The sequence below is a fragment of the Capricornis sumatraensis genome, chromosome 1 (genome assembly GCF_032405125.1).
Source record: "Capricornis sumatraensis isolate serow.1 chromosome 1, serow.2, whole genome shotgun sequence".
NCBI classification, from domain to species: Eukaryota; Metazoa; Chordata; class Mammalia; order Artiodactyla; family Bovidae; genus Capricornis; species Capricornis sumatraensis.
This window is the reverse complement of record NC_091069.1, coordinates 8,499,695-8,524,183: the sequence shown is the minus strand read 5'-3', so window position 1 is coordinate 8,524,183 and position 24,489 is coordinate 8,499,695. Positions and strand designations below refer to the sequence as shown.

The window sequence follows — 24,489 nt, the reverse complement described above, 5'->3', positions numbered from 1 at the left end:
GAAGCCTTCCCCGGTGACACCCAGGTGGTGCTAGAAGGCCCTTCCCTGTGCCTGTCCCCACGGCACTGAGTTCCTCTCCATGTAGTTCGAGGCAGACCCTCCTCCACCCTGCACTGTCCTCGACCCGCCACTTCAGTTAAGCCACGAGCTCTTGGGATCTCACTCGGGTTAGCTCCTCGGCGCTGGGGTGGCCCTGTGAGACCTGCGGTGTATATCTGCCTGGTGAATCAATGTGCCAGCTGCAGACAGGCCTGGGACTCTACGGTCGCTGCTGCTTCCAGCAGAGTGTCCCAGAACTCTACAACTTGGGAGAGACGCCAGGACCATCATCCAGTGGGTGGAGCCGCTGAGCCTGGCTTTAAAGCCGACCTGAACCTGTCTGTTGCCTGCGTGTTCCTAAGAGAATGACAGGGTCACAGCACGGGCGCTCTTGAGGATTCTTCTCCCAGCAGCCAAAGCGCTTGATAATTTTGCACTGCAGTCCAGTTCAGACAGCACTGCTAAGCATCTGCTCTGTTTTAGTCACTGGTATATAGAATGAGTCCTACGTCATGGAATGAAAGCGTTAGTGGCTCAGTCGTGTCCAACTCTTTGCGACCCCGTGGGACTGTAGCCTGCCAGGCTCCTCTGTCTATGGAATTCTCCAGGCAAGAATGCTGGAATGGGTTGCCATGCCCTTCTCCAGAGCATCTTCCCGACCCAGGGATCAAACCCAGGTCTCCTGCATTGCAGGCCGATTCTTTACTGGAATTTAAGCCACCAGGGAAATTATGTCATGGAATAATGAAGTATAAATGCTGTATATGCAGATACACGATTAACATCCTTTTCTCTCCCTTCCCCTCCCTCCCTCTCCAGCGCCCGCTATGGGCACTGGCATAAGAACAAGGCCCCCGGGGAGTACCGCAGTGGTCCACGCCTTATTATCTTCATTCTGGGGGGCGTGAGCCTGAACGAGATGCGCTGTGCTTACGAGGTGACCCAAGCCAACGGCAAGTGGGAAGTGCTCATAGGTGAGTGGGGCATGTTTTCTAGAGGGAAGGGCTGCTTCACTGCACTGTGACTCCATTCCACGCTTTGGCGTCTCATCTCATCTCTAGTTCTCCGCTGCCCCCGCAACACTGCCTCTAGACACGTCTGTGGACGGCGGCCACGGAGGGGTGAAGGGGCCCTTCCTCAGGTCTGCTCTGCTTCCTGACGAGCGGCAGCCCCACGTGGTGGGAAGTGCCTGGTCCCAGGCCCCGACAGACTCAGTGTTCCTGCTCTGCCACTGCCACTCGGGTCCCCTCAAAAGTGCCGCCCTCTCCATGCTGTGAATTCCTCACCCACCAAAATTGGGTTAAGGGCACCCACTTATACCCTGGGGTGGAAGGGCACATCAGTTTCCTGGCCTTGAGCCTCACGTCCAGAAGATGCTCAGTGAACAGGTCAATGAGCACTGGCCCCTGTACCTGTCAGAGATACACAGACCAGGCGTGCAAGCAGATACTGCTCAAAACGTATCTGCCTGGCTTCCAGGCTCTGCTGAGGGCTGCCCCAGCCAGTTCCTACCACTTCAGGGTCTATCATATCCCTGCTGGTTTTCCAGAAGCAGCAGATCCTAAGAGCTGACTTAAGGCAGCAGGAGAAGATTTTCCCCTTTTTCATGTCTACAGGAGCCTCCCCAGTTTCTCCACTCAGAAGAGGAAACATTGAGAAAAATCTTTGCTTTTTCCAGATGCCTTCTTCTTTCTTGTGCCCTTAACAAACTGCAGTTGCCTCTGCCCAGGGTGCTTCTTGACATTGACTGACCAGAGATGACCCACACCTCCTCTCCTGGCTGGGCCCTGTCCTTGCCCCTTAGCTCAGTAAGAAGTGTCACTTTTATACCTCCACTTTGGGGGGAACCAGTCCACGTGGCGCTTCCTGTGTGTATCAAGATGGACCTGGCACTGTCTTCCCAACTCTCAGCTTCCAGATCCCACCATTCAGGGGGCAGATCGCACATCCCCGCCCCACCCCTGCCCCTCCCTACTCCCAGAAGCCTCTCTGGCCACCATTTCTCGCTGGGTTCTCTCCTGTTTTGGTTACATAGGCCCCCCGTGGCGGAGCTCTCTGTCTTCTTGGCTTGCATACGTGTTGCATGAATGTGTTGGCTAATTATCTCTGCTCAAACAGCTCTCCTGGGCCGACGCGTCCCAGCCAGGCTTCGTTGTAACCCCCTCTTCCACGCTGGCCTGACCTGAGGGTCCCTGTCGGGAGGTGGAGACCCAGGGAGACACGGTCGCCCGTGCAGATGGGTGGAGAGGCCTGGTGCAGACCGCTGACGCCCGCTATGCGGCCCCGCCCGCTATGTGCATGCATGCCCGCCCGCCTTCCTCGCGGCCCGTGTGCGTGTGCACCTCGCGTGTGCGCATGCGGCTCGCTCTCTCGCACCTCATTGGCTGTATAAACGTAGGCCTAAGTTGGCATGCTCCTGTAACGTACCTGTGTTCAAGCAGTCAGCCGGCCTCTGTTCTCCCGCAGGTTCTACTCATATTCTCACTCCCACCAAATTTCTCATGGACCTGAGACACCCCGACTTCCGGGAGTCCTCTAGGGTATCTTTTGAGGATCAGGCTCCAACAATGGAGTGAGAGCCAAAGAAACAAAGTAAAAGCAGCTTATTACAGAAAAGAAACTCTTCCACTCTGAAGGGTTTTCTTTGATTTATTCCGTCACTCTTTTTCTTTTCTTTTATTTTTTTTTCCCTTTTCAGTTTATTATTTGATTTTCTTTTAACGAGAAAATGCTTGCAGTTCTTCACACCGATTGAAAATGTGTCCTGACGCTGCCCTTCACCAACCCTGCCCGAGCGCCGCTGGGCTCTGGCTTGCCAGCTCGCTCATGCCACAGGTCACCTGCTGCTCAGACAGCTGCAGCCCCCTGAGCTTTAAATGATCACAACCGCTATGCACAGCCCTCCGGTGGGGGCTGGACTTGGAGGGATGCTGCAGGCACGGCACCTAAGCCTGCTGGCCGTGGGGTGAATTCCTGATGATGAGGAAGGCTTGGCACAGGGCGCCAGAAGAGACCCCCAGTCTGTGGTAGCTAAATGTGTCAATACATTTTGCCCAGGACAGGCACTTATCCCAAGGAACAATTTCTAAAGGGGTGATGGGGTCGTAAGCCACCTGGTTCATGGTGAACTCCAGCCACCAGTGGAAAGAGCTGGTGTCTCCTCTTCGTCTAGGGAAAGCGGCACTTATTAGTCATTTGCTCTTTCAGTAATTGCTTTTAATTCTCCTGTGGATCCTTCCAAGAGTTGAGAAGCATTACCCTCTCTCCAGTTGGAGTCTCCTAGTCAGATTGAGAGCCTTTGGGTAGAAATCTGTTCTCAACACTATGTGCTGTTTTGAAGAGAGTCTCCTCTCCCACAAGCTCATGCCTTTATCTCAGTTACCTGGGAACCTGTTGTGGGTTTGGTAGGTTATCAAGGTTTTATTTTTGCCCTTGAGAGAGTAAGCGTTCCTTGCTGTCTCTTTTCCACTCTTCCATCATGCTGGGAACCTCCCTGACCTCTTCAGACAGCAGACTAGCCCCAAAGACCTCACTGCAGCATGAGTCGTTTCTCAGCTTCAGTACACACTCTGTGATGAGGCCACATCTTGTGTGCATGCCCTTTTCTACTCCATTGACCATGGACCCTGGAAATGTCCCCTCCCCCAACCCCACCCCCAGGCTGAGATGTGGCCCTGTGAGCCACCTGTGAGTGAATAGCAGACAGACCAGGACTAGCCCCAGCTTGGCCACAAGCACCTGTGTGAGTGGGGGAGGTGATGCCCACTGGGCTGCAAAACGCAGGGAGGCTGGATCGCAGAGCCCCTCGGACTCTGACCATCTGTGATGCGGTCATTCAGTTGGAGACTCAAACCAGGCAGCCCTGCCCCACTCTCTGGCAAGCCCTCCCTCCATTCTCTGGGGAGTGGACATCAGAACCCTGGCTGGGTAATGTCAGAAGTGTGCTTGTTTATTTTAAAAAGAATGAGCTCCATCTATGAAGGACCTGCTCTAAAGGTTGGCCCTCGAGGCGGGATTGTTCGTCTCCTCTTTCTTTCCCTTGGCCGAGAGATAGCTGCCCCGGGGCAGTACGGAGGTGAGGAGCAGCAAGGGCCTGTGAGCCAGGACAGTGAAGCTGGCCGTGGTGCTGGGCTACCTGCCATCCTGCCCAGGCTGCCTTTGCCTAGACAACGAGACCAGTGGGTGATGAATAAAAGCAAGTGTTAAAAAAAAGTCATCCTTAAGAAGCACCTTGATAGGATGGTAATCAGAGAGATCTGGTTCTCATGCAGATGGCAGGTAGGTGGACACCATTTGCTGTATTTCGAGACTTCTCAAAGGACATGCGGAGAAGGCAATGGCACCCCACTCCAGTACTCTTGCCTGGAAAATCCCATTGATGGAGGAGCCTGGTAGCCTGCCATCCATGGGGTCACTAAGAGTCAGACACGACTGAGTAACTTCACTTTCACTTTTCATTTTCATGCACTGGAGAAGGAAATGGCAACCCACTCCAGTGTTCTTACCTGGAGAATACCAGGGATAGGGGAGCCTGGTGGGCTTCCGTCTATGGGGTCGCACAGAGTCGGACACGACTGAAGTGACTTAGCAGCAGCAGCAGCAAAGGACATGGCCGCAGCCCTGGCAGACCCCTTGCAGAGTCAGAAAGAATCACAAACCCAGACCCCAAGGGCTCCTGCTCGGATTCGTCCTGGGATTCCTTGCAATCGGAGACACCTCTCCTTTGCTTTCTGTTTTACATTCAATCAGCAGAGAGTGTCTTGGCTGCCATTAGAGCAGAGAGAGCACTCCAGACTGTGTGTTCTTGGCTTCTGAGATGCTTTGTTGGGCAGCGTTGTATTTTAGAGCTCAGTTAAGAAAAAGCGAGGCACGGAGTCCTCATCCCAGGGAAGTGAAAAAGCAGATGAATGTCCAGCATGCCCGCTTCTGTTGTAATTGTCCAGGTGACTAAAGCCTAGAACAGTACAGGGGGTTGGTGTTGGTGAGGCAGGGTGGTGTCCCACACATCAGTGTGAGCAGAAACTTAGCTTTTAGAGATGGGTTTTCTCTGCTCGGCAGTGAACGTGGGCCCACGAGTGTTCTCATGGGCACTGTGGGTGGATGCCAGTGTTGTACTCCACCCTCCTGGCTCCTCCCTCTCCTCCTGGCCCCTCCTCCTCCTGACCCTTCCCTCTCCTTCTGGCCCCTCCTCCTCCTGGCTCCTCCCTCTCCTGGCTCCGCCCTCTTCTCCTGGCCCCTCCTCCTTCTGGCCCTTCCATCTCCTCCTGGACCCTCCTCCTCCTGGTCCCTCCCTCTCCTCCTGATCCCTTTCTATCCTTGCAGCTGAGGCCTGCTCCCCCTGGCCCTGGCCGAAGGGGGCAGGCGTGGATAACTAAGCGTACATATGCCACCAAGTCTCAGCTCAGTCCCCACTAATCAACCCATCATTCCTCCCAACTAAGAAATGAAATATCTTGATCAGCTCTGCACCTTGGTGCTGCGGATGGTTTGTTAAAAGGATAGACTATTAGCGAATGTCCAGAAGATGGTCAGAAGCTAATGAAAGGGGCTGCAAGGCCTACTTAGACCTATTACACAGCACTTACAGGGGGAAGAAGTGTTTTGTTTTGCTTTTATGTTGAATACCTTGCTTTATTTTAGATCAGGGTCAGATAAGTTCCATTTTTTCAGTGGGACTCAGATTTGAATCTGAATTCAGAGCTGACCCAGTGCCCAGCTGCTGTTTCAGCATTCCCTTCCACATCCCCTCCCGGGGCAGGAGGCCACAGGGCCCCCAGAATCGAAAGCAGAGGCATGGCTTCTAGGCCTGGCTGTGCCACCAACATGCCCCACTGCCGTGAGCATGTTTTCCCCATCTGTAGGATGCCGGTGGGCAAGGCCGGTGTCTTCCCACACCTGGCAGATCATCTCACTCACCTGGGCTGCTCTTAAATGTGCAGTTTAAACCTACTATTCCCTGACACCGCCCTCGATAGTCTGAGTCTGCAGGATTGATTCGGGCAATTCCAGAACCAGCTGGATCAGCTGATCTGTCAGAATTCTTCTGGTTTTCAGATGCTGTCAGTGAGGAGGAAGGATATTGTCCTGGCAGAGCTCACTGTGTCTGGCCGCAAGCTTTGGCAGTCTTTGGATGACTTTGTTTTGAAGATCACCGTTCACATTTCAGATTTGCAGTTATGTAGAATAAGGGGGACCCTCGGAGTGGTTCTAGAGAGCCTGCATGGTCGGCCACCTTTGGGTTCAAGTGAGAACATTTGCAGTGTTTGTGGTGCTGAGAAGTTTGACCAGGGTATTAAAGCGATATCGCTGATTGTGTGGCAGGAATTTGGTCCCAGGTGATTTCAGATTAACACCAGCTGGTCTGCATCCTTTAAAGGGACCAGGTAGTTAGGGACCTTACAGGGACCAGGAGCATGCCTGTGTGAGGATCCCTAGAGGCCTCACTGGTTACCTGATACTCTTGGTCCTGGCTCAGATGGTTAAGAATCTGCCTGCTAATGCAGGAGACCCAGGTTTGATCCCTGGGTCAAGAAAATCCCCTTGGAGACAGGAGTGGCAGCCCACTCCGGTATTCTTGCCTGGAAAATCCCATGGACAGAGGAGCCTGGAGGGCTGCAGTCCATGGGGTTGCAGAGAGTAGGACATGACAGAATGACTGACACTTTCGCTTGGTCCTGGATGTTTTCTGCTTTCAATGAAAGATTGGGAGCACCAGACGATCAGATAATATCCAGTTCTAAAGAATGAATTCCTTCACCTCTTTTTGGCCTCCCCCCAGCCCTGAATCTGCACAGAAGCAAGGTTAGGAAGCAAAATGGTCTAGACATCTGATCAGAGGCCTTTTGATTCCCCTCGAAATCAAGTCTTTCCTCTTGTTTCCTGGAATCCAGCAGATGGCTGTGGGGGAGGACATTAAGGATGGTTTTTCTGACATGTGCATAGCCTAGGAAGCCCCCAAGGTAATCCCAGCCCAGAGTTCCCAGCAGCCATCTCTCAGCTGTAGACACCTAAACTGCATCGAGCTGAGACTTGGAGACTTTCATTCTGCCAGTGGTCCTGGTCAGAATTTGGTAACATTTATTCCTGTTTCCTCATTGGGGGAGCAGCCTTTGACCTTTAGGACTAGCAGGAAGATTCATAAGGTCACAAAAATGAGTGTCTTCGAGGGAGACGGGGATACCCTGCTGAAACTGGTGTCGCCTCTGCCAAAGGAGCCTTGAGTCTGCAGAAAGAGTCAGCTTTGGGCACAGGGCTGGCACAGGCTGCACACTCTCTCGGGACATCACGCTCGGCCCCTCGGGGAAGCAGCCAGGGAGGGACTGGTTCCTCACTCAGAGGAGTGGCTGGGGCTTGAGCTGCAGAGAAGCCTCTCACACCAGAGATGGCTTCTCCAGTGTTCTCCTGGTCTGCAGTGCCAGCCATCAGGGGTCAGCTGCGCAAGTAGCGGTCAAAGGTGTACGGACCCTGCTATTTGGAATCACTCCCAAGGAGCCTGCCCAAGCCTTTTTCTGCCCACCCTCAGGGTGGAAATCTGGCCTCTTGTGGTTTCTGGGCCCCTCTTCCCAGGAAGGCCTGCGCCCTTGCCCGCGTCTCCAGGGAGGCACATTTTCAAGGATGGGTCTCTTTTGTTCAGTTCTCTCCCACCAGGATCTCTTTCTTTGAAGCCTTCTGCTGCATGCGTGCAGGCCTCATGCTCACACACCAGTCACTTCTGTTGCTTTTTTGAGTAAGTCCATGTCCAAACCACACGATCCATGCATCTTTTTTTACTGCACTTATTAGATCTCTCTCTGTACGAAAAAGGACTTCATTTATTTTTATTTTTATTTTTGCAGTAGAATTATATCTAATTCCATTAGCTTAAGTTTTTGCAAGCATTTCTAACCTCTTACAATGTGCGGGTCTCTGCAAGGTAAGGCCTCAGGTTCCCCGGCCCTCCCCCTTTCACACCTGAGGTCCCTCCCACCGCGAAGCCCCAGCCAGCTGGCTCCCAGAGCGCAGTGGTTTCCCCTGGGTGCTCTGTCCACCTCCTTCCTCCCGACCTGGACCTCTCTTTCCACACACAGCCCGCCTGCGAACCCCTGCCCCATTCAGCCCCCTCTCCCCCACCATGTGGTTCGGCACTTCTCTCCCTGGCTTCACCTTGAGTTCAGGAGAGAATTAGAAGGATGGCTGCCCTGTCCCCTGGCAGACAGCACTGAGCCCGGATGGAGAGACAGTGCCTTCATCGGTACAGCCCGGGGGACCCTGCCCGAGCCAGAAGAGGTGTTTTGTTCACCCATGGCCCCCAAATGTCTCCCGGGCCAGTTGTGACGTGGCCCCAAACCCCAGCCCCCACCCCCCTCTCTGTCCACTTGACCAAGGCCAGGGGAGGGGAAGGGGCAGCTGCCGCTGTGGGAATGGACGAGGGCAGGGGAGGGGAAAAGTGTTTGAAACCAGAGGCGGCAAGCTCACAGGTCTTTTCTGCCTCCCCAGGATCCACGCACATTCTCACCCCACAGAAACTGCTGGACACGCTGAAGAAACTGAATAAAACAGATGAAGAAATAAGCAGTTAAAAAATAAGCCGCCCCTCCAAACAAAACGAACCCTTTCCCCGAAGTGCTCGCAGCCCCGACCGCCTCGGTCCCTTCGCTGACCCCCTCCTCCCTCCATCGCCTCCCCCAGCTCTGCACGCCCGGCCGGCACTGTCGCCGCTGCGTTCTCGTGTTTGGTGATGCCCTCTTCTTGTCTGAAACAAAAGAATGCATTGTTTTTTTATTTTTTTTAAAGAGTCCCTTCTATGTGTATCCTGGAGGAGACGTTTGGGGTGTGGGCCATGCTGCCACCGGGTTCCTGGAACCGTTTAGGGTGAATGGACACTTCCTCCCCATTAGTTATGATTTAAGACCTTGTACATAGCCCAGCGTGACGTGTGCACATTTGCTTGCGTATGGGAAGGTAGACGTTTGGGTGTTTTTAAGACCCCGTTTGGGGTCGCTCCTGTTCGTGTTGGGAATCACTGAGCTTTCCGTTCTTGGAGTATGTCAAACTGAGGGTGTCTCTTCTCTCCACTCCAGTTCCTCCCCCTTGGTGCCGGCTCTCATTCACATGAGCTTGGAAGTGAAGCTCAGGTGACATCTCGAGAGGTTTGCCCTGGTGCCGACCTCTGCTCTCTCTCCCCAAGGGGGTCGCTCCCCCCATCCCCCGGTGTTGAGGGTGGGGGCTGGGGGTTGGGCCACGGGAAGTCGGGCTGGGTGCCCTGTCTCAGTGCCCTCCCTGGCCACGGCCACAGCACTGTGGTCCTGTCTGCAGTCTATCACCATGCCTGCATGAGAGAGGAGCAGGCTTCCACTGGGGACCTGGGTCTCCAGTTAGACCTGGTCCTTCAGACCCCATCTTTCCCCAGGCACCACCCGCCAACACCACCAGAGCTCCTCTTTCTCAGTGAGGTCAGCCTGGATAGAGCTTATAGCTCAGCAACGGACTAGGACTGGGAGGGTCCCGCAGGCTCCTGGTTCAGAGGTCCCTTTCCTGTCCGCGCCCCTGAGGCTTCAAACTACACGAAGAGTAGCCTGCTGGGTTTACACAGACCCCAGTCCCACCGCAGATCATCCTCTGTTTAAGATACTCCCTAATACTTTATTTTGTGTAGTGTGGGGTCATACGTCGTCATGCTTGTAAGAAGAAAACAATCATTTTACTCTCTGTATAAAGACGTAGCTGTATAAAACTTAGCTGTTGATGCAGAAATCAAAGAGGCCAACGCAGGAAGGATGTCTCCTCATCCTCAGGACTCAGCGGCTCGTTCTTTGGAAGGGAGCGCACTCTGTTCTGCTGCTGCTGTGAACTATAACGACAGTGGAAGTCACAAAAAATGTCCCGCACCCACCCCCCACGCCCTTGAACCGCCCCAGCCCGTGTGTGTATATTACTGTCTTGCGGCATCGTCGTTGCAAACGTGTGTGTGGTAGTTCTCCGCCACCCCCTCTTCCCTTTCAGAATATATCCTCCGCCCGCCCCGTTAGATGCATCGTGGCGTTCTCTTCTCGAGGCTTTGAAATCTTCCCCCTTTGCTCTCAGATTAGTTTTCAGGTCTGTCTCCCTGCCCGCCCCCTTCCTTACGAGATCTTATTTCCTTAGGACAGACTGTAAGGGCCTGCCTTGGTTTCTTCCTGTTAAAACTGCTTGTTTTGTCCCCTGCCCTTGACCAAACGACGCTCATGCTTCAGGACCTTGTTTGTTCAACACGTTGGTTTTCCTTTCTCTGTTATTTATATAAAAAATAATTTATCAAAAGGATATTTTAAAAAAAGCTAGTCTGTCTTGAAACTTGTTTACCTTGAAATTATCAGAATCTCAGTGTTTGAAAGTATTGAAGCACAAATGTGTATCATCTCTGTACCGTTCTGTACTAAAGCACTCAAGTCTAATAAAGAAATAAATCAGCGCCCATTCATGGTGTCCAGGGTGACTTGCCGCCCGGTTTCTCTCTGGGGAGCAGGAGGAGAAAGGCTTCATCGATGGTCCAGTGGGGAGGAGCCCAGCTGCCCCCTGACGTGGCTTGGAGCCTTCTGGATCCAGGTCACTGAGACTTACCCTAGGATCTGGAGCCGTCTGGAGTCTGCAGACAATCCACAGAGTGTGCACCACGCTGCCTGAGAGCGGGCAGTTCTTCCCTTGTCCTGGGTCTCTGTATGTAAGTTGTCTCTCAGCCTCGGAGACGGCGGGCTGCGTCTCGGCAGGTGGCGCCCTCTGTGAGCCTGTGGTGCCTGTGCGTTCAGGGCATGTGATGAGGTCACTGCATCAGTCTTAGCGTTCTCTCTTCCTGCTGCCACACCACCAAGCCTTCCAGTGAACTTTCAGATCTGGAAGGCATGAAGCCTGTTGGTGACTTGGGGAGACTGTGATGAGTTTGGCCCAGCGTGAAGAGGGGGACCCTTCGTTAGGCTCATGGTGACACTGGAAATATTTCAGTTTCAAATGAAGCATGGTGACCTCATCCATAAGCCAAGCAAATTCCCCCAATATCAATCACAAAAGAATACATTTTAGAATTAAACCAATTAAGTCCATCCCTAAAGGTGGTGGAGAAACCCAAACAACAGACAGCAGAATTACGCTCCTTGGAGGAAAAAGTGGCACCAAAGATAATGCTGCTAAAGTGAAAGGAAAGGAAAGTGAAGTCGCTCAGTTGTGTCCAACTCTGCGACCCCATGGACTGTAGCCTACCAGGCTCCTCTGTCCATGGGATTTTCCAGGCAATAGTACTGGAATGGATTGCCATTTCCTTCTCCAGGGGATCTTCCTCACCCAGGGATTGAACCCAGGTCTCCCACATTGTAGACAGACGCTTCACTGTCTGAGCCACCAGAACCCTGTAAAAACCAGGTGCTGGGGACTTCCCTGGTGGTCCAGTGGCTAAAACTCTAAGCTCCCAATACAGGGGGCCCGAGGGTCAATCTTTGGTCAGGGAACTAGACCCCACATGCCCCAACTAATGAGTTCGCATGCCGCAACTGAAGAACTCACATCCTGAAATTAAGACCAAGGATCCTGTGTGCTGCACTAGGACCTCCCATGGCCAGATAAATAAACGTTGTTTTTTTTTTAAAGCAAACCAGACTGCATCACAGGGCTACCAGCCTTCTCTTAACCCCTCTCCACCAAGATCTCCGATGGTTTTGATAACACCTTTAGACAAGGAGTTTTCAAAGCTCTGATCCAAATAAAATCAGCTCCCTCGGGCAGAGCTGTGGAGCACCCTGTCCTTACAGACTGCCTTTCCCCAGAGCAGAAGCCATGTGCTACTGCACCCAGACTAGGGACAGACCTACTTTTCCTGGAGTGACACCTACTGTACAAGTGGGCTCCGGCGTAACAGTCCCTGCTCTTCTCAGCTTGCCCCTCCCTGTGTGGCACCTCCATCCTAGGAGCTGGCTGAGGTGAGAGCCATCAGGGTACAGGTATTCCTAACCTGCCACACCTGGAGTGGGACTTCTACCCTCTGGGCTGGTATGGGGACGCCCTCTGCCCTACCTATAGGCAACAGACATCCTGCAACATCGGGGAGGGGGAAGGTGAGATAGGGTGGCCGTCTGCCCCTTCCAGGGAGAAATGAGCCCCAGACTAGGAGCTGAGAGAAGAGGGAGCCCCCATCTTCCTGGCCATGCCTGCCCAGAGGAGTACACGCAGGTACTTGCATTACACAGAACTAGTGAAGGGAGTGAGCTTTTTTTTTTTCCTGACACCAAATACGCTTTTCACACCATTTCTCCAAGTCTCTGGCTCCAACTAGGTGTCTGACAGTTTCGTCAGTTCTGACACTAATTATTCAGGGAGTGCAGGTCCCACGGATCAGGGGCTCAGTCCCGCAAAACTGCCTCCACTTCAGACATCAAAGGGGTGCCCACGCTACCCTGCCCAGCTGATTACAATTCGAGGGGTCTCACAACCCCCTCCTTGGGTTCAATAGTTCATTAGAACAACTTACAGAATGAAGGGAAGCTCTTTCTTTGCTGTGACTGGTTTATTACAAAGGATACCCCCAGAGAACAGCCAAATGGAAGGGACGTACAGGGCAAGGTATGGACTTGGCGGGGGTGGGGTGGGGTGGTTAGCCCAGAACTTCCATGCCCTTTCCAGGCACACCACCCTCCCAGCACCTCCCTTTGCCCACTAACCCAGAAGTTCCCCCCAAACTCTGTTATTTAGAAGGTTTTATGCAGGTGTCGTTACATAGAGTTGATTAAATCATCGGCCACTAGTAATTGAAACTTAGTCTGCAGCCCCTCTGCCCTCTCCACAGGTTAAGGGTTGGGGGTGGGAGGTGCAGGAAGTTCTAACCTTCTAATCTACCCGGTGTTTCTGATGAGCAGCCCTCACCCTGAAGCTCTTGCCCCTCTCCTCTTAACCTCAGCAGCAAAAACTCGGGTATGTGGGAAGATGTTATGAAGAGCAGAAGATATGCCTCTCAGGAAATTCCAAGGGTTTTAGGAGACCTGTGCCAGAAATCCAGTGAAGTGAAAGTGAAAAGCTGCTCAGTCGTGTCTGACTCTCTGTGACCCCATGGGATTCTCCAGGCAAGAATACTGGAGTGGGTTGCCATTTCCTCTTCCAAGGGATCTTCCCAACCCAGGGGTAGAACCCAGGTCTCCCACACTGCAGGCGGATTCTTCACCATCTGAGCCACCAGAGAAGCCCAAAACCATTAAAAAAGTTAGTTAAAATGAGGCCAATAAGGTGGGCCATAATCCAACCTGACTGGTACCCTTATAAGAGGAGAAGATTAGGACACAGAGAGACAAGGGTGCGCATGCCCAGGGTCGGCCGACCACGTGCAGAGACAGGAAGAGAGCAGCTGTCTGCAAGCCAAGGGGCGGCCTCGGGAAACTAAGCCTGCCGACACCTTGGCCTTCGACTTCCAGACAGAACTTGACAAATTAGATTTCTGTTGTTGAAGTCATCTGGTGTATGGCATTCTGTTATGGCGGCCTAAGTGGGTTAATATAGTTGCCCAAGGCAAGGAAAGCTTCATAGAGTTGCTGAAATCAGGAGGACTGCTGACAGATACGCCCAGAAACTTGACAAGGCTCAACACTGACCACTCCCCGAGCACTTGGTGTCATTCAAGAACTACCTGCCCTGAGCACTGTTCTCAGGCACCTTCCCTTAATCAAAGACAGGCTTCGATCCTGCTTCCAAGCTTTCCTAATCCTTTGATGAGAAAGCACAAGGCCAGGGGCTTCCCTGGTGGTCCAGTGGCTAAGACTCAAGCTCCCATACAGGGGGTCCTGGCTTCAATCCCTGGTCAGGGAACTAGATTTCACACGCAACTAAGAGTTCACATGCCACAGTGAAAAGATCCTGTGTGCTGCAACTAAGACCCCGTGAACCCAAATAAATATTTTATTTTTTTAAAGAGAGAAGGAGCAATACCAGGCACTTAATGATAACTCAGGAAATGGAGGTGATGTCTACTCACTGTTCAGCCACATTTGGGTCAAGAGAATCAGTCTCAGTAGGTGTTTCAGGCAAGGAGGGGCCGGACTCCTGTCTCTGGCACAACCCCTCCTCTGTGATGATGTCAAACACGGTGTCATCTTGTGGCGTCTGTGTTTGCACCTTGGCCTCAGGCAAAATGCAAATATGCATGTGTGTGTGTATGTGTATACATATAATATGTAATGATATATATCACAGCTGAGAAGGAAGTGCATCGTTGCTCAAATACTAGACTCATACTTGCAGAGTCTATAGATTTTTCTTAAATGTTTCTGCATTTACTGCATGCCTTAGAACAATTTCTACTTTATTATTTGTATTGGAGTATAGTTGATTTACAGTGTTGCTGTTAGCAGTTTGAAGTGTACAGCAGAGGGAATCAGTTTTACATACACTTCTGTCATTCTTTTTTAGATTCTTTTCTAATATAAATTATTTCAGAGTATTGAGTAGAGTTCCTTGTGCCATGCAGTAGGTCCTTGTTAGTTATCTGTCTTATATATGGGGCTTCCCAGGTGGCGATAGTTGTAAAGAACATGCCTGCCAATGCAGGAGGCATAAGAGATGTGAGTTCGATCCGTGGGTTGGAAAGATCTCTGGGTTGGAGGAGGGCATGGTAACCCACTCCAGTATTCTTGCCTGGAGAGTGAGTGTATATTAATCCCAATCTCCGAATGCATCCCAGGGAATTCATCCCCCTGCCCTTCGCCTACATCTGTGACTCTGTTTCTGTTTTGTTCAGTTCAGTTCAGTTTAGTTTTTCTTCAGTGAACTTCAGTTCAGTTCAGTCGCTCAGTCGTGTCCAACTCTTTGTGACCCCATGGACTGCAGCATGCCAGGCTTCCCTGTCCATCACCAACTCCCGGAGTTTACTCAAACTCATGTCCATCTAGTCGGTGATGCCATCCAACCATCTCATCCTCTATCGTCCCCTTCTCCTCCCACCTTCAATCTTTTCCAGCATCAGGGTCTTTTCTAGTGAGTTAGTTCTTCGCATCAGGTGGCCAAAGTACTGAAGCTTCAGCTTCAGCATCAGTCCTTCCAATGAATAGGACTGATTTTCTTTAGGATGGACCGGTTTGATCTCTTTAGTAGGTGCTCAGTAAATATCTTAGCTGAATAAGATAGCCTGGGTGGGAGTCTGGAATGGCACAGGAAAGGAACCCAATGGAACCTCCCTCCGGCAAAACAACAATTGGTAAAGATGTTTTCTTAAGAAAGAAACAATCATTTAAAGTGTCTGGAGGTACAAATTAACTTATTTATAAAACAGAAACCATAGTCCAGGCTGTTTTTTTCAGTAGTCATGTATGGATGTGAGAGTTGGACTATAAAGAAAGCTGGCTTCCTTGTCTCCCTTGGGGCTGGGCTTCCTCCCTCCAGAGCCTCCTAGAGATGGCAGTGCTGTGAGTCCACAGGCCACTGACCTGGGCCAACACTGCAGTCCGCTGGGCTGTATGTATGCACCCACTCCCCTCCGGAGACCCGGCTGCCAGAGGGGCTGCTGGACTTTGTGGTCTGGTTCACTCGCTAAGTCGTGTCTGACTCTTGGCAACCCCACGGACTGTAGCCCTCCAGGCTTCTCTGTCCATGGAATTCTCAGGCAAGAATACTGGAGTGGGTTGCCATTTCCTTCTCCAGGGGATCTTCCCAGCCCAGGGGTTGAACCCAGGTCTCCTGCATTGCAGGTGGATTCTTTACCATCTGAGCCACAAGGGAAGCCCTTCTAGGGCTCTGACCCACTGTAATATTCCCATGTCACCAATTTCCTCTTGAGGGAAGGAAGGGTCTCCCAGAGCCCGAAAGAGTGCCCAGTGAGCCTGGCGTCCTGGTCTCTGAGACGCCATGGTCTAAGACACCCAGGCCTATGGCCTCTGTGGCGCTGTTGGCCTTGGAGCAGGAGGCTGGTCCCTGAAGCCCATCCTCTCCAGGAAGAGGAAAGGTCCCTTTAAGCCTGGCTTCACATCTTAAGCTTGTTGCTATGTATGTGAGGAACTTCCTTAGCAACCACCTGGCCTCTTAAAGAGGCCCTGGAGTAGTGGTTGCCGCCTGCCATGGCTCCTAAAAAGAAGGGGGCCAAAGAGCCTGAGCTCAAGAAGAAGAAAGGTAGCAAGAAGGATCCCAACCTGGCCAACAAGCCCATGGAAATGCCTATAAGCGAGGAGATCCGAGAGTTCTACCACGCCCAGATCCGCAACCTGGAGGACAGGCTGGCCCGGTGGGTGGGCGGGCAGGGTGGTCCTGCCAGGTCAGGGAGTGACTCACAGCTGGCCACTGTGCAGGTTCAGTCGGTGGGGACCCCTGTGTTCTGGCCTCCCAGGGGATGTCCAGACCCACCCCCCCATCCCTGCCTCAGTTTCCTCAAAGATAACATTGGGAGGCTTCATGATTTTGAAGAAAAATGGATTTCTTGGCCCCATCTTAGCTCCCAGAGTTTCCAGGGGCCCAGTGCCTAGTTAAGAGCCTAATCCCTCCCCAGGCAAGGACTACGTCCCTCCTGCCTCACAGTTGACCCCTGGAACCAGGCGTTTTACGTAAGAGGGCAGAGTTCAATTGGAGGGACGAATTGGAGATGGCAGCCCCCTGGCAGGCGGGTGACCACATGCCCCTCCTCCCACCTGCCCCCCACTACCCCCACAATGCCTGTGCCGTGATCACCTGAGCTATGGGCCCCACTGGCTCTTCCAGTTGCCAAGCCCACTTGTCCACATCAGCGCTGTTTTCCCAAATGTAAACGAGGAGAGCTGTGCGAGGTGGGTGGTGGTGTGTGGAGGGGGGTTCTCTAACTCTCCTGAGACATGCACTTGCCCACTTTTCTTATTCTTGCACTAGTTTCCTCTCAGTTATGATGCACTAGCCCAGTCTCAGGGTGACCCTCAAAAGACACACCCCTTTGGTGGTGGCTCAGATGGTAAAGAATCCACCTGCAGTGCAGGAGGAGACCCAGGTTCGATCCTTGGGTCAGGAAGATCCCCTGGAGAAGGGAATGGAAACTCACTCCAGTATTCTTGCCTGGAGAATCCCATAGACAGAGAAGCCTGGCAGGCTATAGTCCATGGGCTTGCAAAGAGTCAGGCACGAATGAGCAACTAACACTATCAGACGGGTCTCCTCACATGTTGCTACAAATACTCACAGCTGATGTTGAGACCTTCCTGGACTGGCGCTCATTGTGTCCCTAAAACGGTCCCACAAGAGAGGCCCTCCAATCATCCCCACGACAGGTGGTGGAGAGACTGAGGCTCAGGGAGAGAGGAAGGCACCCCAAGGAAGAGGCTCTGGGCCAGCCCTGGGCCCTGACTTCCCTAAGCCAGTCCGCCTCCTTGCTCCACAGATCGGGTCATCCAGCTTTGCACCCTGCACCATGCTTCCATTCAGAAGATGTTGGTTGAGTTAGTCGTGGAGTTAAACATCTTTCCAAATAGCTTCTACCCATTATTCCACTGGAAACTAGAAAATTGCTTACACAACAACTCTTAAAAATTCACATGCTTCCCTCAAGCTGGAAACACCAGATGGAATGTATTTGGGAAAAATGCATTCGAGAGATGGTTACTGGGCACTTATTATTTGCCAACTTCCTCTGCCAGGCCCCTCAAAATACAGAGATGCGAGGAGTTAGGTCTTGACTTCCCAGTGGGACAAGGGTCAGTCTACAGGAGGGCCCCAAAGAGAGGACCACAAATGCTGCCTCAGGGCCAGGAAGGCTCCACGGAGGTGGCAACACAGGGGTTCACTCAGTGAAGGGGAGATCACAGGTGCAGAAGTTTGGGGTTATGAACTGTGAAAGTATTAAGCAGGGCACAGAGCTGGCAGCAAGCATTATGCTTAAGACCCTTAACTTTAGGGTATCAGACAGACTTGGGTTCAAGTTCTGGTTTTGCCATTTACTAACTCAGAGATGCTTCATCCCTCTGCGCCTCAGTTTCTTCACCTGTAAAATGGGTATAATCATCATAGTCCCTACTTCCTTGGTTGTTGTGGATTCAGCAAACACACTGAGTACCTACTACATAGCAGGCGCTAGGTGTTGGAGACACAACTGTGAACGTTAACAAAGGCTCCACCCTCACAGAGCTTATACCCTAGTGATGTTATGCAGGTAAGGCGCTGAGCACAGGCAACAGCTGCGGTCACAAGCACTGACCAGGGGAGATGAGGCTGGAACCTCCAATGCCCCACTATGGGAAGGTCCCGGGAGCAGCCTGACTGCCTGGAGGCCCCCTGGACCTCTACCCCACATTTACCTCAGGTACCAGCGGAAGTGGGATGAGTTGGCTATGCAGGAGAAGCTGTTTCGCCAGGAGTTTGAGCAGTTGGCCAACAACAAGAAGGAGATCGTGGCCTTCCTCAAGCGCACGCTCAACCAGCGGGTGGATGAGATCACCGACCTCAATGAGCAGCTCCAGAGCCTGCAGCTGGCCAAGGAGATAGAGAAGGATGCCTTTGAGGCACAGCTAGCCCAGGTGCGCCACGAATTCCAGGAGACCAAGGACCAGCTCACCACCGAGAACATCATCCTTGGTAAGGGGCACTGGCCGGTGAGCCTACGGGCACACACCACAGCGGGTGGGGAACCCAAGGCTCTGTCTCTCTGGGCTCTCCCACTGTCTTTGTGACCTTGGGCCAGCCGTTCTCTCTGACCCTGTTTTCCCACCGGGAAATGGGGATGATACATATTCCTTGAGCAACAACAGCTACATGCAGCTTCCCACACTATCTTCCATGGTAATGGTCCCAGCAATCCTAAGGCAGGAAACACCATCACCACCTGCCACTGGGTAGGTGAGGAAGCACTTCAAGAAGGTGGAGTGTCTTGCCCAAGGTCACCCAGCTGGCAAGGGGGGCTGTGCCTTTCAGTTGACAGCAGGAGTACTGGATCCAGAGAAGGTATCTGGAGTCAGAGGCTGTCATCACTGTCACCTTCATGAGAGTAGAGAGTGTCAAGGAGGACTTCCTGGAGGAGGTGGAGCCTGAACCAGGCTTAGTAAGACTTGGGGAGGAGAGGAAGGGCATTCCAGACTGAACCATAAAGGCGGGCAGGATTATGTGTGGGGACGGGGGACTGGCCCTAGTGGATGGGGAAGGGTGGGGGGCCTCATCACGCAAAGCCCTGCTGCCCCCACTCCCGGGACCCTGCCCTCCCGAGGCGGCCCCTCACCAGGCCCGTGCCCTGTGGCGGGGCAGGGGGAAAGCTGGCAGCCCTGGAGGAGTTCCGGCTGCAGAAAGAGGAGCTCACGCAAAAGTTCATGTCGCTGGAGGAGCAGCTGCGGAAGCAGGAGAATGAACACAAGGACTACGTGCACAACCTGGAGAAGAAGTCGGTGCTGGACAAGGACAGGTGGGCCGGCTGCTGCCGGGCACGGGACCCTCTCACTGAGGCCAAGTACAGCCAGGTCTTCAGGCCTCCGACAGCTTTGCCTTCTATCTGGGCAGCGGGGAACCATGCTAGCTCCCTGATGCCCTGGCTTGCTGTTCCTCGAAACTGTGGCTGATTTGCGGAGAGAAAAGAAATAGGTTCCCAGTTCTCACACAGGCATTGGAGAATCCCTGGACTTCCTTGTGCCACTTTTTGCGACTTAAATTATATTTAATGGTTCATCATACATGGACACGGTTCAAAATAGTACAAAGAGTCTATAATAAAGAGCTCCTGCTGGTGGCCCTGGCCCCTCCTGTGGGGGACAGGGCAGAGAGGTCTAGGTGCTCTGGGGACCCCCCCTTTGCCCAAACCCCGCCTCACCCCCACCCATCCTGCCTAGACTGAGAAAGGAGATCATCCAGCGTGTGAACATGGTGGCCACGGAGTTCCGCAAGGTGGCCACGAGCCAGATGTGGGACACAACCAAGCGGGCCATCACAGAGAACAACGCAGTGACCCTGCAGCTGGCCAAGACTACACGACAGGGCACGCAGCTGCTGGCGGAGAATGAGCAGCTCCGGGGCCACCAGGACAACCTGTGCAAACAGCTGGAGCTGCTGGAGAACTCCCAGAAGCTCATGGCCAGGAAAAACCGGGGACACCAGAAGGTGTGCACTCCCGGCCCTCACCCCAGGAGGCTTGGCACGGAGAGCAGGAAGGAAACCTAGGGCCCTGTACTCGGGGCAAATACGGCCCCTGCAAGGGTGGACCTGGGGTCAGGGCATGGGGGAGGCAGCCATGAGGCGATGGGGCCCTCCTTGGGAGGGCTCTGGCCCCCATCGCTGGTTTGTATTTGACTTGGAGCTCCCATCACTGGTTGAAAGGGAACCCATCCCCGGGGCCCCCACCCACATGGGTGACGTAACAGGTGCGCAGCAGCCCTGAGGTGAGTCCAGCGGGTGCCGGGCTCCCAGGGCCCCAGCCGGCCTCTCTGGGGGATGCGGGGCTGGCTGAGGGCCTGCGGTGAGGCCCAGAGCACGGCCACATGCTCACACTGCAGGTCATCCTCATGCTGACGGAGAAGTGCCACGAGCTGCAGCAGGGCACGGCCGAGGCCGAGAGGCTGCGCGTCCTGCTGGGCCAGCTGGAGCAGGACCTCCTGAAGCAGCAGCAGGACAATCAGGCACTGAGGTGCAGAGCCACGCGAACCTCCCCTCAGTGGTCATGGGCCAGCGACTCCCCCTCTGTACAGGGGCCTGGAGGCTTTGTCTGTCACACAAGCTGAGGCCCGGGGCTGGCTGGAGAGAAAAGGCAGGGCCCCTTGTCCTAGGACAGGGAGGAGGCTGACCTGTCCTGTCCTGGGCACAGGAACGAAAGAGACCAGCTGAACCTGCAGCTGGAGCGGCAGCAGGCCGAGGGGCAGCGGCTCCAGCAGCAACTGAACAAAGAGCAGAAGGTCCGGGCAAGCCTGGAGACGGCCCTGGCCCAGGCCACCTCCTTCCTACAGGACATCGTGCAGGTGAACTGGAAGTGGGTGAAAGTGGTGGTGATGGGGGGGCGAATCAAGGACTAGAGAGATAAGCAGACTACCAGAGATGGCCAAGCCAGGCCCAGGGCCCCTCTCTCCCCTGAGAGTTTCCTGGAAGATCTGTCTTTTTCTGATTCTCCACGCTGAAGAGCCATTTGAGGTCTCAAAGGAGCTGGATGAAGGCCTCTGAGGCCCTGGAAGTCATCTTCCCATCTGGAGAATGGGTATTCCACCACAGCCAGGGAATACTGAGATTAACAGGCACTGGGGTTGGAGTTTCCCAGTGGTGGATGCTGGGGCCACAAAGGGCCTGACCTGGTAGGCCCACCCATTCCCTTCTCAGCAGATGCAGCCTAACAAGGAGGACAGAGACTTCGACGTCGTGTTCCAGCTCCAGCGCAAGGAGATGCTGCAGCAGTTGCTGCTTATGCTCGGCTCGGCCGTGGTCTCGAGCCCCCAGATGGCCGAGGCCCTGCATCGGGAGCGCCAGCCCTGTGGCCTGCCCAGGGAGGGGTGAGTGCATGACCCCACGTGACCCCAGAGGAAGCAGCTACGGGACTCGTCCAAGGGCTGTCCTCGGCTGAGCTGGGGCCAGAAGCCTGGCTCCCCGGAGCTGCTCTGAATCTCAGCTTCCTCGTCTAAGACTTGGAGGGGGTGACACCAGTCCCCTCCCCACAGCCAGGGCAGCAGCACCCAGCTACTCAGGACAGGGTCTCTGCTGCAGCAGCTGTCCAGCATCGTACCCTACCGGCCTGGGGACCTGGGTCTGGTACCTCGACGGATCCACATCCCACCCAACCCTGAGGACCTCAGGCTGCTCTCACATACCACCCGTATGGGCAACTTACAGGCGTACAGCAGCCCTGAGGTGAGGGTGCCAGGGGGCCCCAGGGACAGCCGAATGAGGGCCACCCTTGGGTGCATATCACAGCTCTTCCACACCACAGCTGTGTGGCTCTGTGGATGTGGCTGGACCTGTCTTAAGCCTCCACTTCCCCATCTGTAAAATGGGCTGAAGAAAGGTGTGTCAAGGCCTCAGTGGACCCAGATGCACCCACACATCCCCTGGGAGGGGAGCCTGCTGGACCCTGTGGGCCCCTCCTCCACAGGCAGGGGAGGGGTGGGAACCCCCCCACGGAGGCTTCAGCTTCTAAGCTGGCACCTTTATTCTTACAGATCCACACCTCTGCTCCTCAGAAAAGGTTCAAAAAGCTTAGTCTTCCTGAAGTTTCCCTATTTTCGAAGTAGGACGTGGAAAGAAGATCAACCTCCTATCCTAGAGAAGGACTGTTCTGGTCACAGTCCCCGCGTTAGTCCACAGGCAGCCTGGGGCAGCCCAGAGAAGAGTGATATTAAAAAAAAAAATAAAAGACCCCACAGGCCGGCGTGGCACCTCTGTGGATGGGTGGATGGGTGCAGGCATGACAGCTGAGCAGACAGCCAAGTCCACTGGCCTCAGGGGCCTGACGAAGACCCCTGGCTCCGCTGGCGGATGTGGTCCAGGAGCAGGTCCACAGCACGCTCCAGCACTGGAGGCAGCAGCTCCTGCTCAGCCGGGGAGAAGCGGCCCAGCACGTAGGCCTGCACTGCGTCCCGGGGGGTCGGCCTCCCGATGCCCACCCGCAGTCGTGGCATTGCCTGTAGGGGAGCCAGAGGGGCCCAGGGAGCTCTGGTAAGAAGGAGTGGGGGGAGCCCTGTGCCAGCCCACCCAACTCAGTGCAGGATGGAGGGGCAGACTCACACTGGAGTTGAGGCAGCTCATACAGGAACGGACTCCATTGTGGCCCCTTCAAGGGATAGGAGGGGGCAGTTAGTGCTTCCTTGGGTCAGCACCCTTCACCCCATCCACCGCGGAGCCTGGGGTCGGCACCTCTACCCCCACTTGGAGGTCAGCTTCTGTATCCCACCCTGACCAGCTCAGGGCCTCACCTGGCGCTTCCTCCCAACTTCAGAGCCACTTTCCCCAGCGGCTTGTCCAGCTCATCGTGTACCAGGTAAACTTCCTCAGCAGTCAGTCCAAACAGCTCCGCTTGGCCCAGGGAAACAGTGGCCCCGGTTACTACTGATCCGCCCAGAAAGGCTGTCCTGACTCTGGGGTCCCATGAGGAGGGGCCACAATTAACCCCACTTGGTGGTAAAGATCCCGCCTGCCAATGCAGGAGACATGAGCCGCGGGTTCAGCCCCTGGGTTGGGAAAAATGCCCTGGAGAAGGGCATGGCAACCCACTCCAGTATTCCTGCCTGGAGAATCCCATGGACGGAGGAGCCTGGGGGGCTACAGTCCATAGGGTGGCAAAGAGATGGATATGACCGAGCGACTAAACCACCACTACATATAAAGAAACTGAGGTTCTCAACTTCTCAGTCACCCAAGACCAGGCAGCAATTGGAGCTCAATAGGTACCTGGAGCTCTAGGTGAACCGATTTGCTGCCGTCCAGAAATGCCCCCTCCGGGCCCCTGCGCCCTCCTGGGCGGCACACACGTGGGGCCCTCAACTTACCCGCCCGGGCCACACTGTGCCCGTTGAGGTTCATGAGCCTCCGTGGCTGGAGCAGGACCAGCTGGGCATCTCCGAGTGAGGCCAGGGCGAGGTCCGCGGCACAGCGCCCGTCGCGTGCCCAGCTCTCCGCCACCCCCAGCCGCCGCGCCAGCTGCCCCAGCACTGCCATGCCCACGCTGTGCCGCGTGCCAGGCAGTCCAGGGTTTCCCAGGCCTGCCACCTGCGGGGGACATCAGGGAAACTGAGGCCCGACAACTCTCCCCATAATCTATCTCACAGCGCGCCCCCGCCAGGGGCCCCAAAGCAGAGGAAGGTAAATGGAAAACGGCCGGAGTGGGTTAGGGCCACGAGGAGGAGTCCAAGAAACTCCAAGACTCCAGAAGGCCAAGTGGAAGAGCCCCCCGGTATGGGTGGGCAGGGCCCCCCAGTGCAGGAGCAGAGTTCCTGGAAGTCTGGAGCCCATCGGAGCATCTGACCCATTTTTAGATAAGAAAACTCAAGACAAGGAAGGGGGAGAACTTTGCCCAGGAGACTGTGGCAGAACTGGAGCTAAGGCCCGGGAGTCCCTATGGGGCTTTCCCCCACTCCACTCACCAGCCACCGCTTCCCCGCCGGCCGGGGTTCCAAAACGCAGCGGCTCATGGCTCGACTCAGCCACAGCCCTGCGTGCGAGAGGCCAGGCAGCCCCATGCTGCCCCCTTTCAGGACGCGGACCCCGCCCCCTGACGTCAGCCAGCCCCTAGCCGCTAACGCCCAATCCGGGGCGGGCCACGTGGCCGCCACCCTTCTGAGGGGCGGAAGTGGCGGGGCGGTGGCCTAGTCCGGGCATCCCCGCGCATTCCGCTGTGCCGCGTCACCGCCTCCTGAGGGATTTGTCGTGGGGCTCGCGGAGCCCTTGTTTGACCACTGGATTGGGAAGCAATGTGCCTTGTTTTGACCCACCCCTGGGACCCTGCCTCGCTGCGGAAAGCCGGCAAGCCTTTTCCTTGCCTTCCCCAGCTAATAAAAACTTGCTAAAGCCATTGCAAAGTGTCAACTCTTAGAGCGTTGTGGGCCGGGAAGATCCGCTGGAGAA

The 24,489-nt window shown here is 54.5% G+C and overlaps 3 protein-coding genes across 4 annotated transcripts in view; 2 read left to right on the top strand and 1 right to left on the bottom strand.

The window, feature by feature from the left end:
• The window catches only part of STXBP1 (syntaxin binding protein 1), a 69,146-nt gene extending 58,694 nt beyond the window's left edge, over nucleotides 1-10,452 (top strand). The window contains exons 18-19 of one of the 2 annotated variants that reach the window (XM_068979473.1): nucleotides 859-1,013; nucleotides 8,515-10,452. In XM_068979473.1, the coding sequence (XP_068835574.1) occupies nucleotides 859-1,013; nucleotides 8,515-8,597 (238 nt within the window). In that variant the 3' untranslated portion in view covers nucleotides 8,598-10,452. Of the gene's footprint in view, nucleotides 1-858; nucleotides 1,014-2,505; nucleotides 2,625-8,514 lie in introns of those variants that run through there. The other variant, XM_068979467.1, reaches the window with a different exon arrangement.
• Nucleotides 10,453-16,076: 5,624 nt separating this feature from the next.
• Nucleotides 16,077-22,160, top strand: CFAP157 (cilia and flagella associated protein 157). The gene is given in 9 exon segments (XM_068979485.1): nucleotides 16,077-16,240; nucleotides 18,275-18,546; nucleotides 19,210-19,363; nucleotides 19,785-20,052; nucleotides 20,445-20,575; nucleotides 20,753-20,903; nucleotides 21,259-21,443; nucleotides 21,603-21,796; nucleotides 22,105-22,160. Coding segments are annotated over 9 exon segments (1,575 nt in total).
• Nucleotides 22,161-22,261: 101 nt separating this feature from the next.
• PTRH1 (peptidyl-tRNA hydrolase 1 homolog) lies at nucleotides 22,262-24,104 on the bottom strand. Its single transcript, XM_068979496.1, has 5 exons — nucleotides 24,009-24,104; nucleotides 23,415-23,634; nucleotides 22,842-22,941; nucleotides 22,654-22,699; nucleotides 22,262-22,550 (listed from the first exon to the last, which is right to left on the bottom strand). Exons 1-5 carry the CDS (start codon nucleotides 24,102-24,104, stop codon nucleotides 22,368-22,370), a joined length of 645 nt encoding a protein of 214 aa, XP_068835597.1. The 3' UTR covers nucleotides 22,262-22,367.
• Between the last annotated feature and the right edge of the window lie 385 nt (nucleotides 24,105-24,489).

Excerpts from the sequence above, each read along its gene's own strand:
- PTRH1 (XM_068979496.1), bottom strand. The coding sequence starts at position 24,104 with ATGGGGCTGCCTGGCCTCTCGCACGCAGGGCTGTGGCTGAGTCGAGCC. Across the intron at positions 23,635-24,008 it reads CGGCGGGGAAGCGGTGGCTG|GTGGCAGGCCTGGGAAACCC; the intron begins GTGAGTGGAGTG and ends TGTCCCCCGCAG. Across the intron at positions 22,700-22,841 it reads AAGTTGGGAGGAAGCGCCAG|GGGCCACAATGGAGTCCGTT; the intron begins GTGAGGCCCTGA and ends TATCCCTTGAAG.